Genomic DNA, 21,535 nt, shown 5'->3' with positions numbered 1-21,535 from the left:
AAAAATTTTCTTCAATTAGTTTTTTTCATCCTTCTCTTGTTTCTTGGATATAGCTTTTTTTTTTAAATGCGGCGGCCCTATTCGTCTCTATTTTGCTATTTATTGTTGGATGTCTTGCATATTGATTTCTCTTTTTTTTCAGCCAAGTTTTTTCACAGTTTGCAATCCAACAAGGAATGGAATTTCTTTTTCTTTCGTTGGGCTTAGAGAAACCAAAAATATCTTCACTAGTCTTCACTAGCAAATCTGTTACTTGTTTATTTAATTTATAAAACTAGTAAAACGTTAAAACTAAAATTAGAAAATCAAATGAAAAATTTGAATTCAATATTTTTAATCTAATTTTGAATACCAAAGACCAATATATTCGACACCTTCTGTAAAAGATTAAATCTTTTTCAAAGTGACAACTAGATAAATACAACCACTCCTGAAAAAAAAAATGATAATAAAAAACAAAACAAAAATGTATCCATTCAGGGGGGAAAATACAAAAATTCCCAGCATTCCATTCAGGAGAAATATTTCCCATTATAGTGGCTTCGTATATCAGGTCATGGGTACTCCTGCAATGCCAGCAAAAATTGACGGCATGTTTTTACCGAAATTGTCCCTTATTAAGTTGTTTTCTTTGTGTTTTCTATAATTATACGAACTTTTTTGTGTACTAATAACTGCACTAATTACTAATAATCAAATACATATTTAGGATCACCATAAAAAGCTGTCTCTTTTATTGGATAGTATCAGTAGTTAGGCTCTTACATTTTCGTTATTGACAAGGATTGTTATTTACTTACCATTCGTTACTATGAAGAATTTATTTTTGTGTTACTCCAACCAAATCATATAGAAACATATTTGGGGAAAACTGGAAAGGGGTCAAACAGTCACAAAGCAGAGATTAAATATTCCTTATTAAGGGTCGAAAGCTGTTGACAGGCAGCCAACAATGGGGGCAACACACATTTTTTCCATGGTTTTCCCTTATTCTACTCTTTTTCCTTTGGTTTCCTTATAATTACTATGTAATCCCAAATTTCCAGGGGGACCGTAGCCCCCCTGCCCTCCTTTGTCGGTGTCCATGTTTTGGGCCCCTTTTGTTAAGGGACACAACCTGAGGTTTTTCAATTGTACAAGCTGCAATTTTTTTGAGTTTTGATTCCATAATTTCAATGTGTTCCAGTTTTCTAATGTAGAAAGTATTTTCAAGGATTTCTGGTATTTCCAGTTATTTTTTTATTTAAGAGGTTGGACAGGCTGCTTTGTTATCATTATATGTTTCATTATGTTATGTTTTGTTTATTCATTTATATTTTTCGTTATGTTTCATATGTTATCATTATATGTTTTGTTCAGCTCAAGGTCAAAATTTGCTGAAATGTCTCTCGACTTCCGGGTCCGATACTGTCGTTGATTGATTGGTTGAATAATTGAGGAAAACACTCCTAAAATATTCTCAAATCTAGATAATATGGCTGAATACCTCCATTAATTTATTAGACTCTTTGAAAAAGCATCTGAACCCTCCTTATAAAAAGTTTTGACTGAAAACATCTAAAAATCGCAACCGGAGGAAGTACATTGTAGTTTTTTCTTATAGTGTTTTTTGTTTTGTTTCAAAATTAGAATTGACTTGTACTTAAGCGTCTTTGTATCAGAAATACACCGAACTAATATTAAAATTATGTTGAAATATCAATCAACGCTGAACTAATTTGATTTTAATATTGAATTACAAGAAGAGTATCATATTGGTGGAAAACAACTCAGAAGAAAACATTGAAGAAGATATTCTTAAATTTTGGTAAAAATCTCGATTATACGGATTAAAATTTTTATATTTTCGATTGTCAAATATCATTCAAAACCAAACATCATCATCCAAACATCAAGACTGCAACTTCACCATTTCAGTTTTGTGTTTCAATAAAATTTTGTTTGTCTCAGATTTCCAAAAAACTATATTGCAATCATTTTGAATCACTTCACCAGCTTCCAATCCAAAATTCACTGAATGATTTTCCGCTCGCTTGTTGGCATATGTATAATGAGATTGAAAGATGTCGTCTTAGAAAGAAATTCTCCCTCAAGAAAAAATTCAGAAAAGGCCTATTGCCATTTTTTGCATTAGTCTCCTTGATGACATTCCCTGTGAACTATTCTGTCTGTATACATGTGAAAATTGTAATCGCACATATGATCTAATATTTGTGGATTCGTTTCAGAGGCAGAACTGACTGCATAGAATCCTTTTACGCTTTAGTAGCTTTGAATAACAAAATTTTCTGAATTTTCTCTCAATTTTCTTATAGACGTGTCTAGTGAGGAAACGTGAGTGCATCTTATTAAGGTGAAAATCCCCCCTATTCTTCAGAAGGATGAAAATGGTTCCAGTAGGCTCAAATTAAAATCTTATGAAGACCCCCCTCCCTATCCTCTGTCCAAAACAAAATAAGCTTGTCTGTATGGATCCAAAAACTGTGACAGCATATTTGTACTTCAGTTTTCTTTTTCAGAGGTTCGAATGGCTGCGCTAGAATCGTTGTGTGCTTTAGCAGTTTCAAACCAAAAATTTGCTGAATTATCTCTCGACTTTCTGGTTGACATGTTTAATGATGAAATCGAAGGAGTGCGTCTCATGGCTATCAATTCTCTGACTAAAATTGCTGCCAAAATTGTTTTGAGAGAAGATCAGGTGGATACCATTCTTGGTCTTATGGAGGTAAGCGAGTTTATTTTATTTTTATTTTTTACAATTTATCTTTTGACAGACTTTATAAGCTTATTGAGTTTTTTTATATGCTAAGTTTTTTTCTCGTTTTGACTTTATTTGACTGAGTTTTCGAGTTAGTATATGTTCGTCATGTTGTTTTTTTGCTTTCTGCTTCGTCTCCTTTCCTTCCTTGCATTATTACTACTATTGCTACCATTTTCTGCTTTTATGCATTATTACTACTACTACTAACAACTCACTGCAGCACCAAGCTGCCTGAGGCCAACACAGCTACGTTTGCTCCCACTCCATAGCCTCCCTCTTTACACTGTCCAAAGAAGTCTCATTGTCCATCAAGCCCTTCCTTGCGACCTCCTCCCACTCCATTCGCGGACGACCTGCGCTACGTTTGGCCCAACAGGGTTTGCCGAAAAGGATGGTCGTTTTTAATTTGTTATCCTTAATCGGCAGAACGCGTCCTAGCCGCCACAAAATTTCTCTTATTATAGCACTAGAATTTAGGATAGAACCACCTTTTTCGTACAGCTTACTGTCTAAAATACGGTCAATGAGACGGGTACCCGAAAGAACCTTAATACAATTCTTCTGGAAAACATTTAACAGATCATGCTCCGTTTTTCGGAGCATGGTTTCGGAACATCGGCATGAGGCCAACACAGCTACGCATGTATTTTCTATCCTAATCTATTTAAAGCCTCTCTTTTCATACTGTGCTTGGAAGTCCCAATTTCTAGTAAATATTTCCGTACGACATCTTCCCATTCCAACTGAGGACGACCTACTTTTCGCCCTAGACGGTTGGCCGAAAAGCATAATCTTTTCCAGTCCATGCTATTTGCAATACTGTTGCTATTTGCTATTTGAATCTTACCTTCTTCACTCCACCCACCATCTTTACTAATAATGCTACCAGGTAAGTGAAGCTATTCACTTGATCGTTCTTTTCGATGACCAACATCACCTCTTCCTCTCAACTAATTCCCAGTCTAAGTGACTTAGTTTTCTTAACAGTAATTTTCAATTTTATTCTCGTGCCCTGAATCCTCAAAATTTCCAAAAAATCATTTATTTCGCTACATTTTCATCTAGGATAATCTAAAACTGAGGTTTAAACGGGTCTGATGACTCAGATACTTCTATACCAGAAATGTTAAAACGTTGTATTTAAATATGCGCTCTATTGTTGTGTGATAGGTATGGAAAAAAGTCACAGCCGCGCTCAAGGGTACATAAATTCTTCATTTATACTATTTACTTGGAAATATTGGAGTTGAATGTAGAGGAATTAAACCTATTTAGCACTTAATTTTAATTTGTTTAAAAAACTTGAAAATTGTGCTTTATTGCCTGAAATCCTTTATACTGCTTTGATATTACAATCGTTGAATTCGTCCACTTTTAAAATGGCGCTGCTGTTCGGCCACTTTAAATTTACGAAACAAATAATTGAAGAAAAAACGGGTTTAATTTTTTTAATAAAGCAGTGACAACAAAATAAAATAAAAACTACACTTTAACTAACAAGAAATAAAAATACTCCGAATATTTCGGCCCCACCTCCGGGAGCCTTTCTCAACGGAAAAAAAAACAAAAAAGGAGAAAATTACAACAATTTAAGACTATTTTTAAGACATTATAAAAATACCACGACAACTAAACCAAACTAAATATATAAACAATCAAATATAAAAGAAACAAGAACTCACATTTTAAAACAAACACTCCCGCACTTGACTGTAACTTTAGATAAAACTGCAATAATTGTTTCTATTGGCACTTTCCTCTGCCACAATCGCTGTATAAATGGGGATCTATCAAAAATGAAAAATATAAATACTTGTAACAATACGAAAAAGAGGTCACCCAACCCCCAAATCCAATCAAAATCTTACAGGTTAATGAAACACAATTATGCATTATAAATTGAATGTATTTTCAATTAAATTGACAGAACATGTACAACCTTTCTTCTTCTTGTTTGATTGTTTGGAGACGCCAATGCATTTATTTATCCTGGTTCTAGGAGCTACAGTATCCGATATGCAAATTCGTTCCCTCATAATCAGTTCAGTTCAGTTTCCTCCTACCACAAGTTCAAAGGAAAAAAATAACTCGCCGGGTTAGTGACCCCAAGTCCTTCGCATTATTTTCACGGCGCTCACATGCATAACTATGGTAAGAAATAGAATCCTACTGCGCAAGATCCTTTTTGCCTTCAATGAGCTTTTAAGATAATCGTAGCTAAAAATAAAAAAAATACGGAATAGAAAAAAAGTGTAAAATTTTGAATTTGAAATCTAAAAAAAGCTAATGCACTGACTCAATGTGGTTCTGAGTGCTACAGCCGGTGATATCGAATTCATTGTCCCTTAAAACCAAACAGACATCGGTCACACTGTCCCATCACAAGTTTAAAAAAAAATATATATGAATCGTCAAGGGATCGACCGCAAGTCCTTCACGTTATTCGCACAACGCTCATATACAGGGTGACCCAAAAAGATTCGTACCCATATTTTATTCGATAAAAAATCTATTTTTTAACAAATATCCTTTCTGTTGCAGGACTTCAAAGGTGAACCTTTGGATAATCGTTTGCAGCTATAGTTGCCCCAAGCATGTCTTGGACCAATCAGCAGAAGGTATTCTCCCTGGAGACCTATTTTGTGACAAAATCATACCAGAGTGTACAAATTCAGTTTCGAAAACTTTTCAATTGTCGCAACTTATTTTGCGACCTATTTTGGAGGAATTTTTCTAAAATAGTTGTGGACTTATGTTCTAAAGCCACAGGGGGGAACTTATTCAGGCTGGAAAAAGAGGAAAACATTGCTGCAGTGAGGGACTCAGTAGGATGCAACCCTAGGAAATCAATGCATAGGCGCAGCCAAGAACTCAGAATGACAAAGGAGTGCAAGGACATGCAAGGAATCCAAGGACAGAAGAAAAAATTGCTGCAGTAAGGGACTCAGTAGGATGCAACCCTAGGAAATCAGTGCATAGACGCAGCCAAGAACTCGGAATGACAGAGGAGTGCAAGGACATGCAGGGAATGCAAGGACAGAAGAAAAAATTGCTGCAGTAAGGAACTCAGTAGGACGCAGCCCTAGAAAATCAGTACGTAGACACAGCCAAGAACTCGGAATGACAAGGGAGTCACTGTGGCGTGTTCTCACGTTTAATTGGACAGTGTAGTCCCTCACTACAGCAATATTTTCTTCTTTCTTGCCTGAATAAGTTCCCACTGTGGCTTTAGAAATAAGTCCACTACCATCCCATGCTCACTGAATTTCGTAACCCAAGTAACAATCGTGATTTTGGTGGAAAGTTGCGACAATGGAAGTTTTCGAAACTGAATTTGTACACTCTGGTATGATTTTGTCGCAAAATAGATCTCCAGGGAGAACATCTCCTCCTGATTGGTCCAAGACATTTTTGGGGTAACTATAGCTGCAAACGATCATCCAAAGGTTCAGCTTTCATGTCCTGCAACAGAAAGGATATTTGTTTAAAAACGGATTTTTTATCGAATAAAATATGGGTAAGAATCTTTTTGGGTCACCCTGTACATAACTATGGTATAAAATAGAATTTTACCGCGCAAGATCCCATTTGCGTTCAATGAGCCTCTGAGATAACCGTGGCTAAAATCAAAAATAAATATTTACGGAATAGAAAAAAAGGGTAAAATTTTCAAACATGAAATCTAAAAAAAAAACAAAAAAAACAAATAGAAGAATAAGATAATATTGAAGCATTCAAAAAGATAGAGAATATGCTCATGAAAAATATGTGGAAAACCCAAGGAAATATGTGGCCCAAATAAGGATCTAAAAAGTTATTTTTGTATTATTATTAAAGAATAGTTTATTCTAAGTACTATTATTTGGTTTGATTATTTTTAGGAATATATATTTGTAACTAGATTATTATTTAATCGCTACTGTTGTAAAAAAAAAACTGTCAGACTATAAAAAGTGGACTGTCTGAGTTTCTAGAAGACAGTGCAGAAAGGAAAATAAAATTCAGGGAAAATGCAGAAATTTTGGGAAAATTGGAAAGTTCTATACCCAGCACTTCATATCTCACTTAATATTTAAATTCTGGTGCGATTCAAATTGTTTTAGTTACATTCTACTATTCTTTTCTGAGTTTCGATCATTTGTCGTTAAGTTTGAATTTTGCCAATATAAATTTCAAAATTCTGAAAATAGGATTATCGCAACAACTTTTGGAGGTAATATAAGTAGTTAGCTTTGTTCCAGTAACTTAACTGTATTTTATAGAAAGCACCAAGCATGAGTTAATGAGTATAGGGCAAAGATGTTGCTCCACAAGGATAAGGAATGGACAGACAGGGCATTCTTGTAGAAAAAAAAATTCACGGGGAGGAAGTTTTAACTAATCTAAAACAGAAGTGAACGAAATATTACCCCAGTAAAGAATTTTTTGCCGTTGTGGGTCCCCATCTATCGAAACCAAATCCAATTCCATTGCGATTAGCTATATAATACTCAAACTGAAATGATTTTATTGTCAAACGCCTTACACGGTCATGGCATCGGTGGCAGTTCATGTCATATTAAAAGATAAGGCACTGAACATATAAAAATCAGAGTCATAGCCATCGTTATACAAATTTATATGTTGACTCGAAATAAATAAATAATACGACAACAAAATGGCATACATATAATTGGCCATTTATGACAAATGACGAATCAAATACACAATGATAAGCCAATGTATATACTGACTTTGAATATCTTCATGACTATGCAAGTTCATAGTCTAGATTTTGAGCGACCTCAAGGGAGACCTTGGCTTAAATAATGGGACTGTCTTGAGTGTTTTTTGACACTGACGAACATCCTCGCTAATGATGCTTCTCTTCTCGCTCAAGAATGTCAAGTCTGAAAGCAGCAAATACCCTCCCTCCCCGTCTGGGTCGGTTGGCTTGCACCTTCAGCCAAGTATGGTTGTTTGCAAGTGTTTCTGTCTCACAGTTTGCAACTGGGCGATCCGGATTAATAAAGATCTTATTATACTGCTAATCTTTAATGTCTTTTCAAGAATCTGTATTGTCAGTGGAAAAGGTCTACGGTCGAACAATAGACACCAAGAGAAGGAAAGAGAAAATGAAAGACGCCAAAAGAATAGTAAAAACTAGGGTAAAATTCTAGTTAATTGACATCTTGCTATCTCAGAAAGGGTTTAGGTTAGAAAAATGAAACTTTCAGGGATGGGTCTACAGGCTAAAGTATGTCCCGGTAAGGCATTTTGAAGCAACTACCTCCACTCCTTCTCCCTCTACAGGGCCCTAACCTTTGATGACCTTTAAAAATATGTGTGTTATAAAAGTGAAACCTTGCAAAATAGATCTTCTGCTTAATTGAAGTACAACAAAATTGTTTTCAGCTTCAATTCCATTTAAAGATATGCAAATACACTTCCTAAATTTTGAAAAAGAAACACTGATATGGCTCAAAATTCTACTCAAATAATTTAAAATAAATAAATAAATAAATAATAAATAATAAATAAAATAAATAATATAAAATAATAATTTTAAAATAATTTAAAATATATATATATTTTATATATATAATAAATAAATAAATAAATTTATTTTAATAATTTAAAATAAATAAATAAATAAATGCAATTATTAAATTGCATTTTCAGAACTAAAGGCAGAGGAAAAGCAACTAGTAACTGAAAATGAAGGTAAAATGTTGTTTTGTCAAAATTTCAGACCTGTCATGTAGGCAAATTTCAGGGCCCTCTAGAGGGAGAAGGAGTGGAGGTGGGTACTTTAAAATACCTTCCCGGGACATACTTTAGCCTATAGACCCATTCCTGAAAGTTTCATTTTCCTAACCTAAACCCTTTCCGAGATAGCAAGAAGTCAATTAACTAGAATTTTACCAAAACTAGCTAAAAAAGAAAGGGGAAAGGTAGTAGTAGGAAATATATCAAAATAAACGAATACAAAATTGAAACTATAAACGTGGCTAAATATTTCAAAAGTAAGAAATAGGTGTAAAATTTTGAAAATTGCCATTTAAAGGTGTTTCATCATATGATCTAGCCAATTTGACACTCAAAAGTAAAAAGGAAGCGAATGGCCAATTTGGTTCTTGACAATGGTATACGCACACACACAGAGAGAGACAAACACTAAAAAACCTGTTTGAGACAAAATCTGTGGGAGATAAATCTCTTCTTCGTTCTTTTGTTACCCCCCCCCCCTCCTGAATAAAAATCCTAGATACAACCCTGCTAGTGATTGTCTTGATGTTTCATGGTGGTTGTCATCCCCAATGTCCCATGTGTTGTGAAATATCCAGTTTTTATTTCTAGGATTCAAGTATGGACATAAGGATGGGTCTCCATCGTATGTTTGGTGCTTGTACTCTAAGCAACAAACAGTGCCTCCGCTCCCTAATGAGAGCAATGCTCAGAAATTTAAAACGTTATCCTGAGGATAAAAGGAGCGTTTGGCAATGTCTGCAGCAGGTTGGAAGCCGTCACCCTAACCAGACTTATGCTCTTCTAAGAATTATCCTTGGCATTCATCCTTTTTTCGACACAAAAGAGGAAGATGTAGAAGATCCTGCATGTGAGTGATTTTTATTGTCTTTACAGATCGAAGTTTTTTTTTATTGATTTCATAACATGATTTTTTTGCTATTGATAATCATCAAATATACACTAAAGCGGAAAATCGCTTTTAAGCCGTATTACCATTATGATGTTGAGGCAACCTACCAATGGAGTAAAAGAAGAAAGAATACGTCAGGTGTAAACGAAGGAAGAATACTGGTTAGAACTTTACAGTCCCTACTAGTGGTGCTGATCTCCGTTTCATGGCCCTTCAGCCAGGGAGTAGGATGAAGGCTGGGGGCCAGCCATCTTGTCCTTTCGCACGCCCCTCCTGTTTACCTTCCCCAGATTTCTCCAGGTATCCATGTAGAGCTGGGTCGACTCTGGCTGAGCGTACACAGCTATGCCACTGACCACAGTTCCAAATCAAATAACTAGTCCTCACAAAAAGATAAAAAAAAATGCGAGTTCTCACTATAGGTGTGTTTTATTACTTTTTCCAGGTAAAAAGTTTTTTTTTACCTACAACTAAATCGGAATGTTTTCTTGATATCTACCTCTGTAACTTATCTCTATCTTTCATATACTACACCTTTCATATTCGATCTTTCATCAATATCAATCTCGGTCAGACGTAATTCTCAAATGGAACTCAAACGTCATCTAACTCTTTCTGAATTGTTGTAGGCAAACTGTCAACCAGTGACTTTGTTTGCTGTTTTCAAGTTTTATTTTAAAGTTGCATTGCCTATAACATTATCACAGCAATTATGTCACAACGCCGTTCTGCATTACTTCTGATGAACTATAGTCGAAACTGGTCTAGTTGTGTTTTGGTGTTTTTTCTCGACACTTTCTTGAACATTATCTGAATACCACCAGACAAACTATGAACCAAAAATGCTCAGATTTGTTTTGGTTGATTTTTATAGGTCTTACTTGAAAATTATTATGTCTAAAATAACCCAACAAAAGTATAGATCAAATACGTCCGATTTTGTTTTATTGCTTTGATGTTTTACTAGAAGGTGGCTATTATGCCTATGATATTTCACAAGCACTCACAATTTGGTTGCATTAACTCAAAAGGTGCTATATTACATTTTTGTAAAACTTATAGCTGCACTCAATCACATTCAATTTGGCTAGTTCTATCGAATATTGGTCACGCACAGATACAGTTGGGAAATGGAACTTCGATAGTTATTGCTAAACCTTTGGTTCAAAAAGAAAAGTCATTTTTGCACGATCATCTGGGCTAGAAAATTTGAAACAAACTTTTCATCTTTATCACTATCTTGTTTGATTTTTGTCGCATTAAAAAATAAACTACTACTAATAACAACTCACCGCAGTGCCAAGCTGCCTTGGGCCGACATAGCTACGTACGGTCTTCCTCCATCCCAATCCATTCAAAGCCTCCCTCTTTACCCTCCCTGGATTTTCCCACATCCCTTAATCTTTCTTTATACATCCTTCCACCCCAACCGCGGATGACCTGCTTTCCGTTTAGTCTGTAACAAAAACAATCTTGGCTTTATTGTGACACTTGCAACGTCTATGCATCAAATGGGCTGACAAAATTCGATCAGATACAAGTTCATGAGAGAAGAAAGGTTCCTTAGCTCTTTTTCAAGACCTACACTGCTAATGTTTCCTGGGGACAGACCTGACCATAATAGTCTTACCAGTTCCTAGTTTTTTATCGTTACTACTAGCAAGGCATGTTTCGGATAGCTCTCCTCTTTCGAACCCGAACTTCAGTATCTCCCTGCTCATTAGGTCTTTCGATCGAGCAAAATTCAAAAGTAAAGCGTTCCAGTCACATTATACTGTCATGTTCACATGCATGACCAACTAGACTTTCAGGCCAAGACACTTGTTTGGCAAGACATATATGTTAACAAGCTCTTTTTCCCGAATAAGATCCAATACTTGTTCGAGCTAGCGCATTAAGCAACCAGGCTACCTGTGCAAGTCAACACAGAGCATAATAAGAATGGAAATTTTGTCCAAGCTGCGATTTAACGTAGCTAATGTCAAGTATCCACTTCTAGAATCTAGAATAGCATTGTTAAGTAGAAATTTTTTTCTTTATCGTCTTCTTCACCTTTAAACTGCTATTCAGTTTCACTGTCCCTATTTTTGAACCATGTTACTAAACTTCCCTGTAGAGCAGCGTCTGAGTATTATCTTGGATAAGTAGGACCATGCCCATGGGTAAGTCACTTTTGTAGGAAATTTAAACACTTTTTTCGGTAAAAGTCTGTAGTTATGGCTCTTTTAGTGGCAATAGGATTGTTTGATGTTTAAATACATTATATAAATATATTTAAATACATAGAAACTCTATATATAAACAGGAAAAGAGAAATACTACCATTTCAAATCGCGGAAAAGCTCCTGATTTCAGCTCCAATCAGGCAACTACTTTTGTCACTATATCGGTCACCTCTGCTTAAAGTACCAAGGACAATGAAGGCGATATCGGATTGTTCGAATGGTTAAGTGGAAACTTACAAAACTGTATATATCTTGAATAAGTATTAAAAATTAATACTCAATTCTCAATTTTTTATTGTTCAATTTTTAATGTAAACCCTATAACAAATAACGCTTAAACATAAAAAGAAGAAACATTGGTAGAAAGTTGGCAAAAAAAAGCTTAAACAAATAACACATAACGTTATAACAAATAATGCTTAAACATAAAAAGACAAAACGTTGGTAGAAAATTGGCAAAAAAAAAACTTAAAAAAAAACACCTAACGGTATAACAAATAATGATTAAATATAAAAAGAAAAACTGTTGGTAGAAAACTGGCAAGAAAGGCTCAAACAAATTACAAATAACGCTTAAACATGAAAAGAAGAAACGTTGGTAGAATATAGGCAAAAATACGTTTAAACAAATAATAAATAATGCTCTAACAATAACGATTAAACATAAAAAGAAGAAATGATGATAGAAAATCGGTAAGAAAGTTTAAACAAATAACACATAATGATCTACCAAATAGCGCTTAAACGTAAAAAGAAGAAATGTTGATAGAAAATTGGCAAAAAAACCTTAAACAAATAAAACATAAGGCTATAACAGATAACGCTTAAGTATTAAAAGAAGAAATATTAGTAGAAAATCGGCAAAAAAAGCTTAACCAAATAAAACACAACGCTATAACAAATAACGATTAAACATAAAAAGAGGAAACGTGAGTAGAAAATTGGCAAAGAAGCTAAAACATATAACACATAACGCTCTAAAATATAGCTCATAATCATAAAAAGAAAAAACGTTGGTAGAAAATTGGCAAAACAACACAACGCTATAAAAAATAACGCTTAAACATAAAAAGAAGAAACGTTGGGAGAAAACTGGCAAAAAAGCTTAAACAAATAACCCATAACGCTCTAACAACTAACGATTAAACATAAAAAGAAGAAACACTGGTAGAAAATTGGCAAAAAAAAGTTTCAACAAATAACACATAACGCTATGGCAAACAATGCTTAAACATAAAAAGAAGAAACGTTGGCAAACAAATTGGCAAAAAAAAGTTTAAATAAATAACGCTCAAAAAGATTTTTGAAACAATCATAACAAAATCAAAAAGATTTGATAGAAAGCAACTAACGCTTAAAAATAAAAAGAAGAAACGTTGATAGAAAATTGAAAAAAAAAGAGCTAAAAAAAATAACACATAAAGCTCTAACAAATAGCGTTTAAACATAAACAGAAGAAACGTTATTAGAAAATCTGCAAAAAAAGCTTAAACAAATAACACCAAACAGCTTAAGACGCTGTAGCTTTTTTTGAATCAACGAATGACCTTTTTCTTTGGGAATCAACAGATTGACCTAGTTTGAATTTTTACGGACAAAAAATATTATCAAATTTAAGTTTTTCTAATTTATTTATTTTGACGGTTCGATGAGGAAATGATAAAATATAGTTTACGCAAAAAAGTTTCTAATTTTAACCCACCTAAAGAAAAATCATGGGAAAATTGCGGTTTTCAAATATGAGTAGACCCAACATGAATCCGGGGGGGGGGGGCAAAAATATTTTGATGTTAATCTCTTTGGTACTTTAAAAGTGGTGTTGACTTTTAAAGTACCGCACACGTGTACTTTAAAAGTACACGTATATATGATTAGTCTTCCGTGCGTAAGCATGTATCTTGCCAGGCGTTCTTGTTCAGGTATGCAATTACAGCTGTATCTTGATGTTAACGCTATTTACTGTTGCTGATTCACTATTTATATTATTCTAAGGCTTTTGCTTGTAATCAAACAAGAGACCAGTTTGCTTGGTTCTTACACAATCGCAACTAAAGTCAAAGGATTCGATTTCATCTTTTGCTTCTCTGGGTGACCCCATATCTCAAAAAATAATTTTCCTGATCTTGAATCTATGTTAATACTACCCCCTTCAGATATTAGTTACGTTAATTATTTTGTAAACGAATTTCAGATATATGTGCTTTGATTTTGGTTTTCAACGCTGCGCAACATAATGAAAAAATACTGGAGATGCTGGAAGATCATCAGAAGCGTCATTATTCTTATTTGAGGGATACATTACCGCAATTGGTTCCATCTTTACCGGTAAGTTTTTTTGTATCAGGTTGTGCATTAAGGTAAAAAGGAATTCCACATATTCCAACTTACCAAGTCCAAAAAGTTAATCTCATTGTTGTTTCAGGTTTCTCTGTTTTCCTATCTGAATAGTAGCGCGAGTCCTGTTCATGTAGTGTAAGAAAATTCCAATGTATAACCCTGAATTATTGTTATCGTTACAGTGGAATTAAAGGTTATATCAAATTGCTGCTGTTAATTCTTCCTTTTTGGTTATGATTTTGAGATTATTTATAGCATAATATACGACTTTATGTTTAAAGCTGAATCTAAAGAATATGTTCTTAAATATGTTTTAAATGTTTCTTATGGTGTAATTTTCAAAAAGCTTTCGTCAACTAATCAACGTAAAATTATGGGATATTGGTTCTATTTCATTATATATGTACACAAGAAGGTTTTGCCCTCAGTTCTACTCAGTCCAAGTCTAATGAGGTATGGTTTAAGCCACTGGCAGAGAATGGGAAACGGAAAGGGTGGAAAACCCCTCGATCGATTGGGGGTAGAAAGGACTTTCTATGGGCCGTTGATATCCTTCGTAAAGGAACAGAGATGTTCTTAGGCTCCTGCTACACTTAAATGTGTTCCATAACTTGTTTTATATTCCGTACAGCTGCGTATTTTTTTGTTTTTTCCAGGTTCTGAAACTTTTGTATTGTAAGTAAGTACCGCACCTACGGTGCCACCTAAGGTACCACCCTGGAGATTTGAAAAAACAGACAATTTCTAGCCAAATTGCATATTATTCGTCTGTCAAAGTCCTATAAAGAGCCTTCAGTGTCCTAAGACGCCTTTAAGCTTTTTATAAACGTTGTTAACCTTTATTTTAACTCCTTCAATGATTTTGCTATGTATTATTAAACCAATCTGTTTATAAATTTTTTTAATATTGACGTCTATATTTTTTTAATATTGACGTCTATATTTTTTTAATATTGACGTCTATTTAATAAGACCAAACTTAACGGTGTAAAAAATCCTTAAATAATTGTTAAAGGGACGGATAAGCTGAAAATAAAACAAATTCACTTTTCGTTATTTCCTAGAGTCTCAATTTACCAGGAAGGCCTTTACAAAAATATGCTACCCGTTAAATTAAATCATGCCGGAAAAACACGTTGTAGTGTTTACGTATTTTGCTAACATCATCGTTTGATTCGAGGTTTTGAGATTAAGTACAATATCCTGGGCGCGATTTTCACTTTAGATCTATTTTGAAATTTTATTTCCTGAGGTACGATTTTTCAAGATAGAGAGAAGTCCCTGGTCGGTAATTTATCTAAATTCAAATCAAGGTTTCTAGACATAATACCCCTTTTAAATAGCCTAAAGTACCTTAAACGGTTGTGTATTGTCTTTTCAAGCACTTATGTATAAGTGGTCCAAGAACCCCAAATGGTGTCAACTACCCCAAATATGAGTCAGCTAATGTTTTTAACCTTCCAGGGTTTTCCCCAGCTAACCTTGGTCTCCTGCGTGCAGACTAGATTTTGAGTTTAAAACGGCATCATGTGGGTCTCTGGGGGTCCAGACTTGTCTGAGGTCTAAAATAAGGGTCGTAGCGACGGAAATTATCAACTAGTTTTCTTTCGACCTTAGGGGATAGGCTTTGTGTCATCTAGTTTTGTGGTGTTTTTGGTAAGCTTTATAAGTACTATACACTTTTACGTAAGTTATTAGGTAAGTACTATCTTAGGTCTGAGGCAAATCCGTTTTCATACAAACTCTCTAATTTCTTTGCCGAAAATCGTGAAACTCGAAGGATTGAAGCAAAAGATAAGAAGCTAATTTTTTCTTCCAAAGGAAAAAAATTCATGTAACCACAAATTAACTGCTTATTTTGGTAATATTTCCTTACTGAACCTGCTTTTTTCAAATAGAGTAGTCTTTTAATGTTTACACTTTTTTAATACTTAACCGACAATAGTCTAGTATTTAAGTCCTGTAAATAACTTAGTTTAATAGATGTTTCAGATCTTTAATTCGATATTTAATTCTTATTTGCTTTGATTTCTAGTAATTAATTTTTTAAGTACTTTAATCTAAAATATATAAGTAAAATAATTTGGTATTTAATTTCCATTTATTTTTGTGTTTAAGTGGAAGTAGAAGGAGCCTATGGAACCATAAGTTATCAGTTTCTTAGAATAAAGTTGTCTTCTGGACTAACTTTCTTTAATGTTTAAGGTTTGTTTCCCATGCAAGTTTTTTGCTTTTTTTCTTTTCCTTTTTTCGGGGGGGGGGGGGGCAGTGCACTGTCTTCATGTTTTAAAGAAGGAAGACAATTTCGATATCACTCGAGAGCTAAGATTTAGCTTTGACCATCATGCTTTATCCATCATGACCATCATGCACCATGCTTTATAATTAGTTTTTTTTAGAAAGAAAAACATGCTGAAAGATTTTTCAAAAGTTTCAGTTTTATCCATTCACCCAGCCAAAGTCTGATATTGTTCGTAATACTTCCTAGGGAATAATCTAAACTTGCTTAAAGAGCAAGGTAACAATTAGAGCCTCGCAGAATTGGGTAAGTGGGTGAGTCTGATGTGTGGGTGGTAAGTAGGGAAGAATAGAGCCAGGTATGTCTTTTAATGCGTCCGAGTTATGAGCTTGCATGTCTATATTTGTGTAAAATGTTCTGTTCTATACGAGTTTTCAAAATAAGTTATCTCGGATAACTCATCCAAGAGTGGGTGACTGAGGAGTTAGATTTTAGACTTTTAAGGTTTCTTGGGGGAGGGGGCCAAACGGACCTTATGTTTTGACTTGGAAGGATTGAGCAGAGGTACATCAAAGAAATTTTGTCTTTTCAGACTATCTAAATAAAATACCTGTAATATTCCAGGAATGGATAGGGGATGGAGTTGAAACTCTCAGGGAGCGTGGGGGGGGGTGATCTGCTTAACAGTTAGAGGACTTGTATACAGGGTCAAGGAAACCTCATTGGCAACAAAAAACTAGGAAACAAATCTGGTTGTATTGATTCGAGACGTCTGAATTTTATTGATTTGTTTCTTTTAAGCCAGCAGGACAGAAGCTTTTTATAAATAACCTTACGTGTTTTACTTAGACAAACTAAAAGTGACAATAAAAAGGAGCATACAAGCATTATTTTATTGAAATGTACTAGGGTATATTTGTTGGTGTATAATGGTGTATTAGGGTGTATTTTCTCAAGGGTTTGTGCAGGATGTGGGTCAGGATGGCTTCCACCCTGTAGAAGACAAAAACTAACAAATTTTCAAAGCGCATAGTTGACAATATCCTTCCCTATCCATCTCAAGTTTTATAATAAAGGTAAAAAGATTGCAGTTCCTGGCTAAAGGGTGATGAAAGGGAGATAAGCAAGGCGAGTAGGGATTTAAAATCCATTGACGTATTCCTTACCAATTTTGCCTTGATTTCAAGATATTAGGACTGATCGGACGTTTGGACTGGATACGCAAATTATGCTTGAAATTTGAATTGCAAACTTTGGAAATATTCTCAAATTTAACTATAGTCAGTTAAAAATAAATATAAATTAATTTTAAAAGTTGTCAAAAACAAAACTATCAAATACCATTAGAACCTAGAAAATGAGCAGAAATAAAGCCAAATAATATGTCAAGCTTAAAACGGACAGCAATGACTGTTCCAGCAGAAATTAAAGTGACAAAACCTAAACCCAAACAACAAAACCAAATCGAGCAGATTTTGGGTTAAATGTTGGGTTGCTGTTTTGGGTTAAACAGCAAAACCCAAACCCAGAGAAATCAAAGTGAGTTAAATTACTCTTATAAAACTTTAACATAACAGAAGCTACTATGGATGAATATTTGAACAAACATAACTCAACCTGACATATCAAGTCAACTGAAAATGGACAGAAATTGCTACTGATTAGAAATGGACTACCGCCTCCTCCAATCCTATATATTTTAGTTTGGTACAAAATGAAAATTCTGTCCAATGATCTTTTCTGTCATATTGAGTAGAATGAATATTGCTGGAAATGCCCAAGTTGTATTCCAGATTCCCAATTAGAACTTTAGCATTCAGTTAGAAATATTACATATTTTAAAATTCAAGTTTAGATTATTTAGATTATGAAATAATTTAATAATTTAAATTATATTATTAACTTCATGCATATTAACAGACCTAATTGGAATCCGGAAAGCCTGTATTTGGTTAATGTTTATATAGGGTATAGTAAAGTGGAAAAAAGGAAATATGTTAATATATTTTACATTCAGTAGTCTTTCAAAATGTAATAATTTCTGCATCCTTAAAAACAAGTTAGAGTCTGAATCAAATATTTCACAGGGAACCTAGTAGTCACATTTTGATACTTTCGCAATTTCCATATAATTTGTAGCTGAACAGAAAACAAAAAATATAACTTGAAGCTGAACGGTAGGTGTTGAGGGGGTGAAAGTTTTTCACGAAGTTATGTAAGCTCTGGATTAAAATGTTCATTCTATTAAACTCTGCGTATAGAATAACTCTTTTCAATAGAAACTGAAACTTTGAAAACAAAGTCTTGATTACAAAGCATGCATCAATAGAATTTATTTGTATGCTCATTCTATGTATTCCAAATCTGGCAATTTTAAATATGCTTTCTAAAAGCTAGAAGTAAAAGAAAAATTGCACAGTTTTAGCAAAATGGGGAATATACAACCCGAAAAGAGAAGTGATCTTCATCGAAATTACACCATCAAATTCAGTATTTCAAGAACTCAGATATTTCAATTTCCTACATGTAAAAACAGGAATTCTTCTTTCTAGAAAGCTGGTGATCGAGCGTTATTTTTTTTTTTGCCAATTAAGAAATATAAATTATATAGGAATGTAAATTTTTGCTTATTAAGAAATATTATATTTTTTTTGCTGTCTTTCCATGGGTAATATTCCTTTTTAATTAATGTATGCTATTATGAAAGATCAATTGTGAAATATTGTGGAATTTCCAGGTCAAGGGTAGAAGAGAAGAAGTAGCATCGGCCATACCGGTTTCAACTCAGTCGCCTGTTTTTATTGCCAATGTGTTGAAAAGAGTAAGCCAGACCCACGATATAAGGTCCCTTCACACTTTTGCTGATGATTTGAGAAAAGTTGCCAAACTGGATTCTGCGTATTCAAGCAGAGGGGAATGGCTAGCTATTGTTATCGACATTGAAGTGCAAATTAGGAAGGTATGGTATCCAAATTGAGCTATTACTTTGATTTGTGCGAAAAAAATCCATCGAATTATGTCAAAGTTCGTCCAGTAAAAGCTTGTACAAACATTTCTGCATAAAAATATTCATACAAAATTTTGTACCCATTTTGTGCCCATTTTGTGCGCACAAAATGCCCATTTTGTGCGCACCATTTTGTGCCCGATTTTTGTACCCATTTTGTGCGAAAACATTTGTAGCCAAAATTGAGTTGAAAGCTCATTAACATCTTTAATCTTCCAAATTAATAAGTGTAGGAAATAAACTTATTTCCTTATTGCTAATTCCGTGTATTTAATTGTTATCCCTTTTCTCTCTATGATCAAAGTACGTTGTCATTAAAGGATACGGTATGACTGTCCGATGTCTGTTGTAACAATTTCAAATGACACCCCGAACGCGCACCTTAAAAAATTTCAATTAAAATTGAAAATCAAATAAGTTGTAAACAATATATACTGTATTTTATCGGTTTTACGACCCTCCTTGACTACTAAGGTCCTTGCTTCGGCCCTGTAGTATGCTGCTACAGTTAAGTTTACACTCCGGGTTCTTCGGGTTCCGTATTACTAAGCTGAGATCAAACCCGTTGCGTCACTACAGGGCGTCTGCCATGTAGATACACTAACAATAAAGAATTTATATTTGTCATGACGATATTTATCCTAACAGTTTTAAACGATATGACGAGCACATTTTGCAACGGTATTGCTTTGGGTGTTTTCGGGTTCTTTTATTCTGCACTACCATCCGAACACTGCACCGTTAGAATTAGAGGATAGACACAATATGAAGTTTAAACAGTATATTATAACACTACGGTAGAATAGATATAAAGTAAACAATAAAATAAGTAACCTAATGTAAGTTGATGTCAAATCACGTAAAATTACTTAAAATGGTATAAATTGAATGATCTAGAAAAAACAATAGATATTGGTATTATTGATTTCGTTGAAACTATTGGGGAGCTAATTTGGTTTCTGTTAAAAAACCTACCCCAGTTAGACGTAATAACAATACTTATTACGGTATTCAACTGTTAATCCTGTGTGAATTATTCAAAACAAGTATATAAGAGTGTTATCAGGTATATGAGAGAGAGAATCGGTTCGAGGAGTTTACAATGATCTTAAGATATTGCTGATGGAGGGTTTTTCATCATTTTTGTATATTAGTGTTTATGTGTATGTATGATGTGGATCTGCTGCCCGAGTATTTTAGTGGTATGTTTCATAGCCGATGCATAACCACAATACTAGGGGCAGGAATGATTATTTTACTCCACCTATATTGTTTACCAGGTTTACGTTTTCTTTTATTAAGTAAGGTATAAAATTATGGAATAATTTGGAAAATGATTTGAAGAAGATACAAAGTGTAAGTGATTATAATTAAGAATTGAAAGAAAAATTATTCATTAAGCATGAATTTTAGTGTTGTTTGTTTTGGAGGAGATTTGATTTAAATTAATATGTATTGGTTTGTTGGTTGGTGAGTGCGACCCCACAACATGGACATGATATTTGCTATTCCTCTAGTATTATTATTATTTTTTTCTTCTTTTTTCTTTCTTTCTTATTATAGTGAATTTATATGATGTTATGTGCATGTGTTTTTTTTTTACCTGATTCACTCCACGTCAAATGTTCGATTTTGGATGAATCATATTGATTTTTGAATGTAAATTGCTGTTAAAGCTAAGGGGATTCAATACCATAAAGAATGGGTAGATGATGTTGCGCCGTTGAGGCTTGCATACCATGCTATTTTAGTTTAGCTAGTTTGTGTTTGAGATATACTAGTTTCAGAGCGACAATAATTTCAACCACTTATGCATTGACTGTGTTGCTACAAATATGTCTAAAAATGGCAGCAGAAGAAGCTGATGTTAGCCTAAAAAGCATTCTGAAAAGTAAGCGTTTAAATTTCGGACCGTTGGCGCCATCTATTATTGAAATTCTCATTGCATACCAGCTATACAGACCTCACAAAGATGTCACTACTGTTCAGCTTAAGCCAAAAGGGAAAAAGAAAAGGCAAGGAAAGCACACAGCTAGAAGGGTCCGACAGCGCCATGTCAGTTGTTTATAACGGTGATCACAGTATTTCAGTAATCAGTATAGTTTGTAATGACAACGGAACGAAAAAATCAAAGAATAAGCAACACAAGACATGCGTAGCTACTTTATATTGCTCAGAACCTAATCCAGCATTGAAGCCCTACTACCGCGACAAAGCTTCGAACAACTTGGATAACCCCCTCCCCCCCCTCCTATGCTAAAACCTGTCACTCGAAGTGCCAAAACAAATTTCCCAAGCCTGATTCTGTGCAATTCTAGATCACTGA

At 34.2% G+C, this 21,535-nt stretch overlaps 1 protein-coding gene across 1 annotated transcript in view; it reads left to right on the top strand.

Annotated features, from left to right (window-relative positions):
- The window catches only part of LOC136038530 (integrator complex subunit 4-like), a 95,319-nt gene that overhangs the window by 53,923 nt on the left and 19,861 nt on the right, over window positions 1-21,535 (top strand). The window contains exons 9-12 of the mRNA XM_065721637.1: window positions 2,520-2,725; window positions 9,101-9,359; window positions 13,818-13,951; window positions 18,940-19,161. Coding sequence (XP_065577709.1) covers window positions 2,520-2,725; window positions 9,101-9,359; window positions 13,818-13,951; window positions 18,940-19,161 — 821 coding nt within the window. The remainder of the gene's footprint in view (window positions 1-2,519; window positions 2,726-9,100; window positions 9,360-13,817; window positions 13,952-18,939; window positions 19,162-21,535) is intronic.

This window comes from Artemia franciscana, chromosome 18, assembly GCF_032884065.1.
Source record: "Artemia franciscana chromosome 18, ASM3288406v1, whole genome shotgun sequence".
In the NCBI taxonomy this organism is placed as follows: Eukaryota; Metazoa; Arthropoda; class Branchiopoda; order Anostraca; family Artemiidae; genus Artemia; species Artemia franciscana.
Note: the sequence above shows the minus strand (reverse complement) of the source record. Positions and strands in the feature narration are given on the sequence as shown.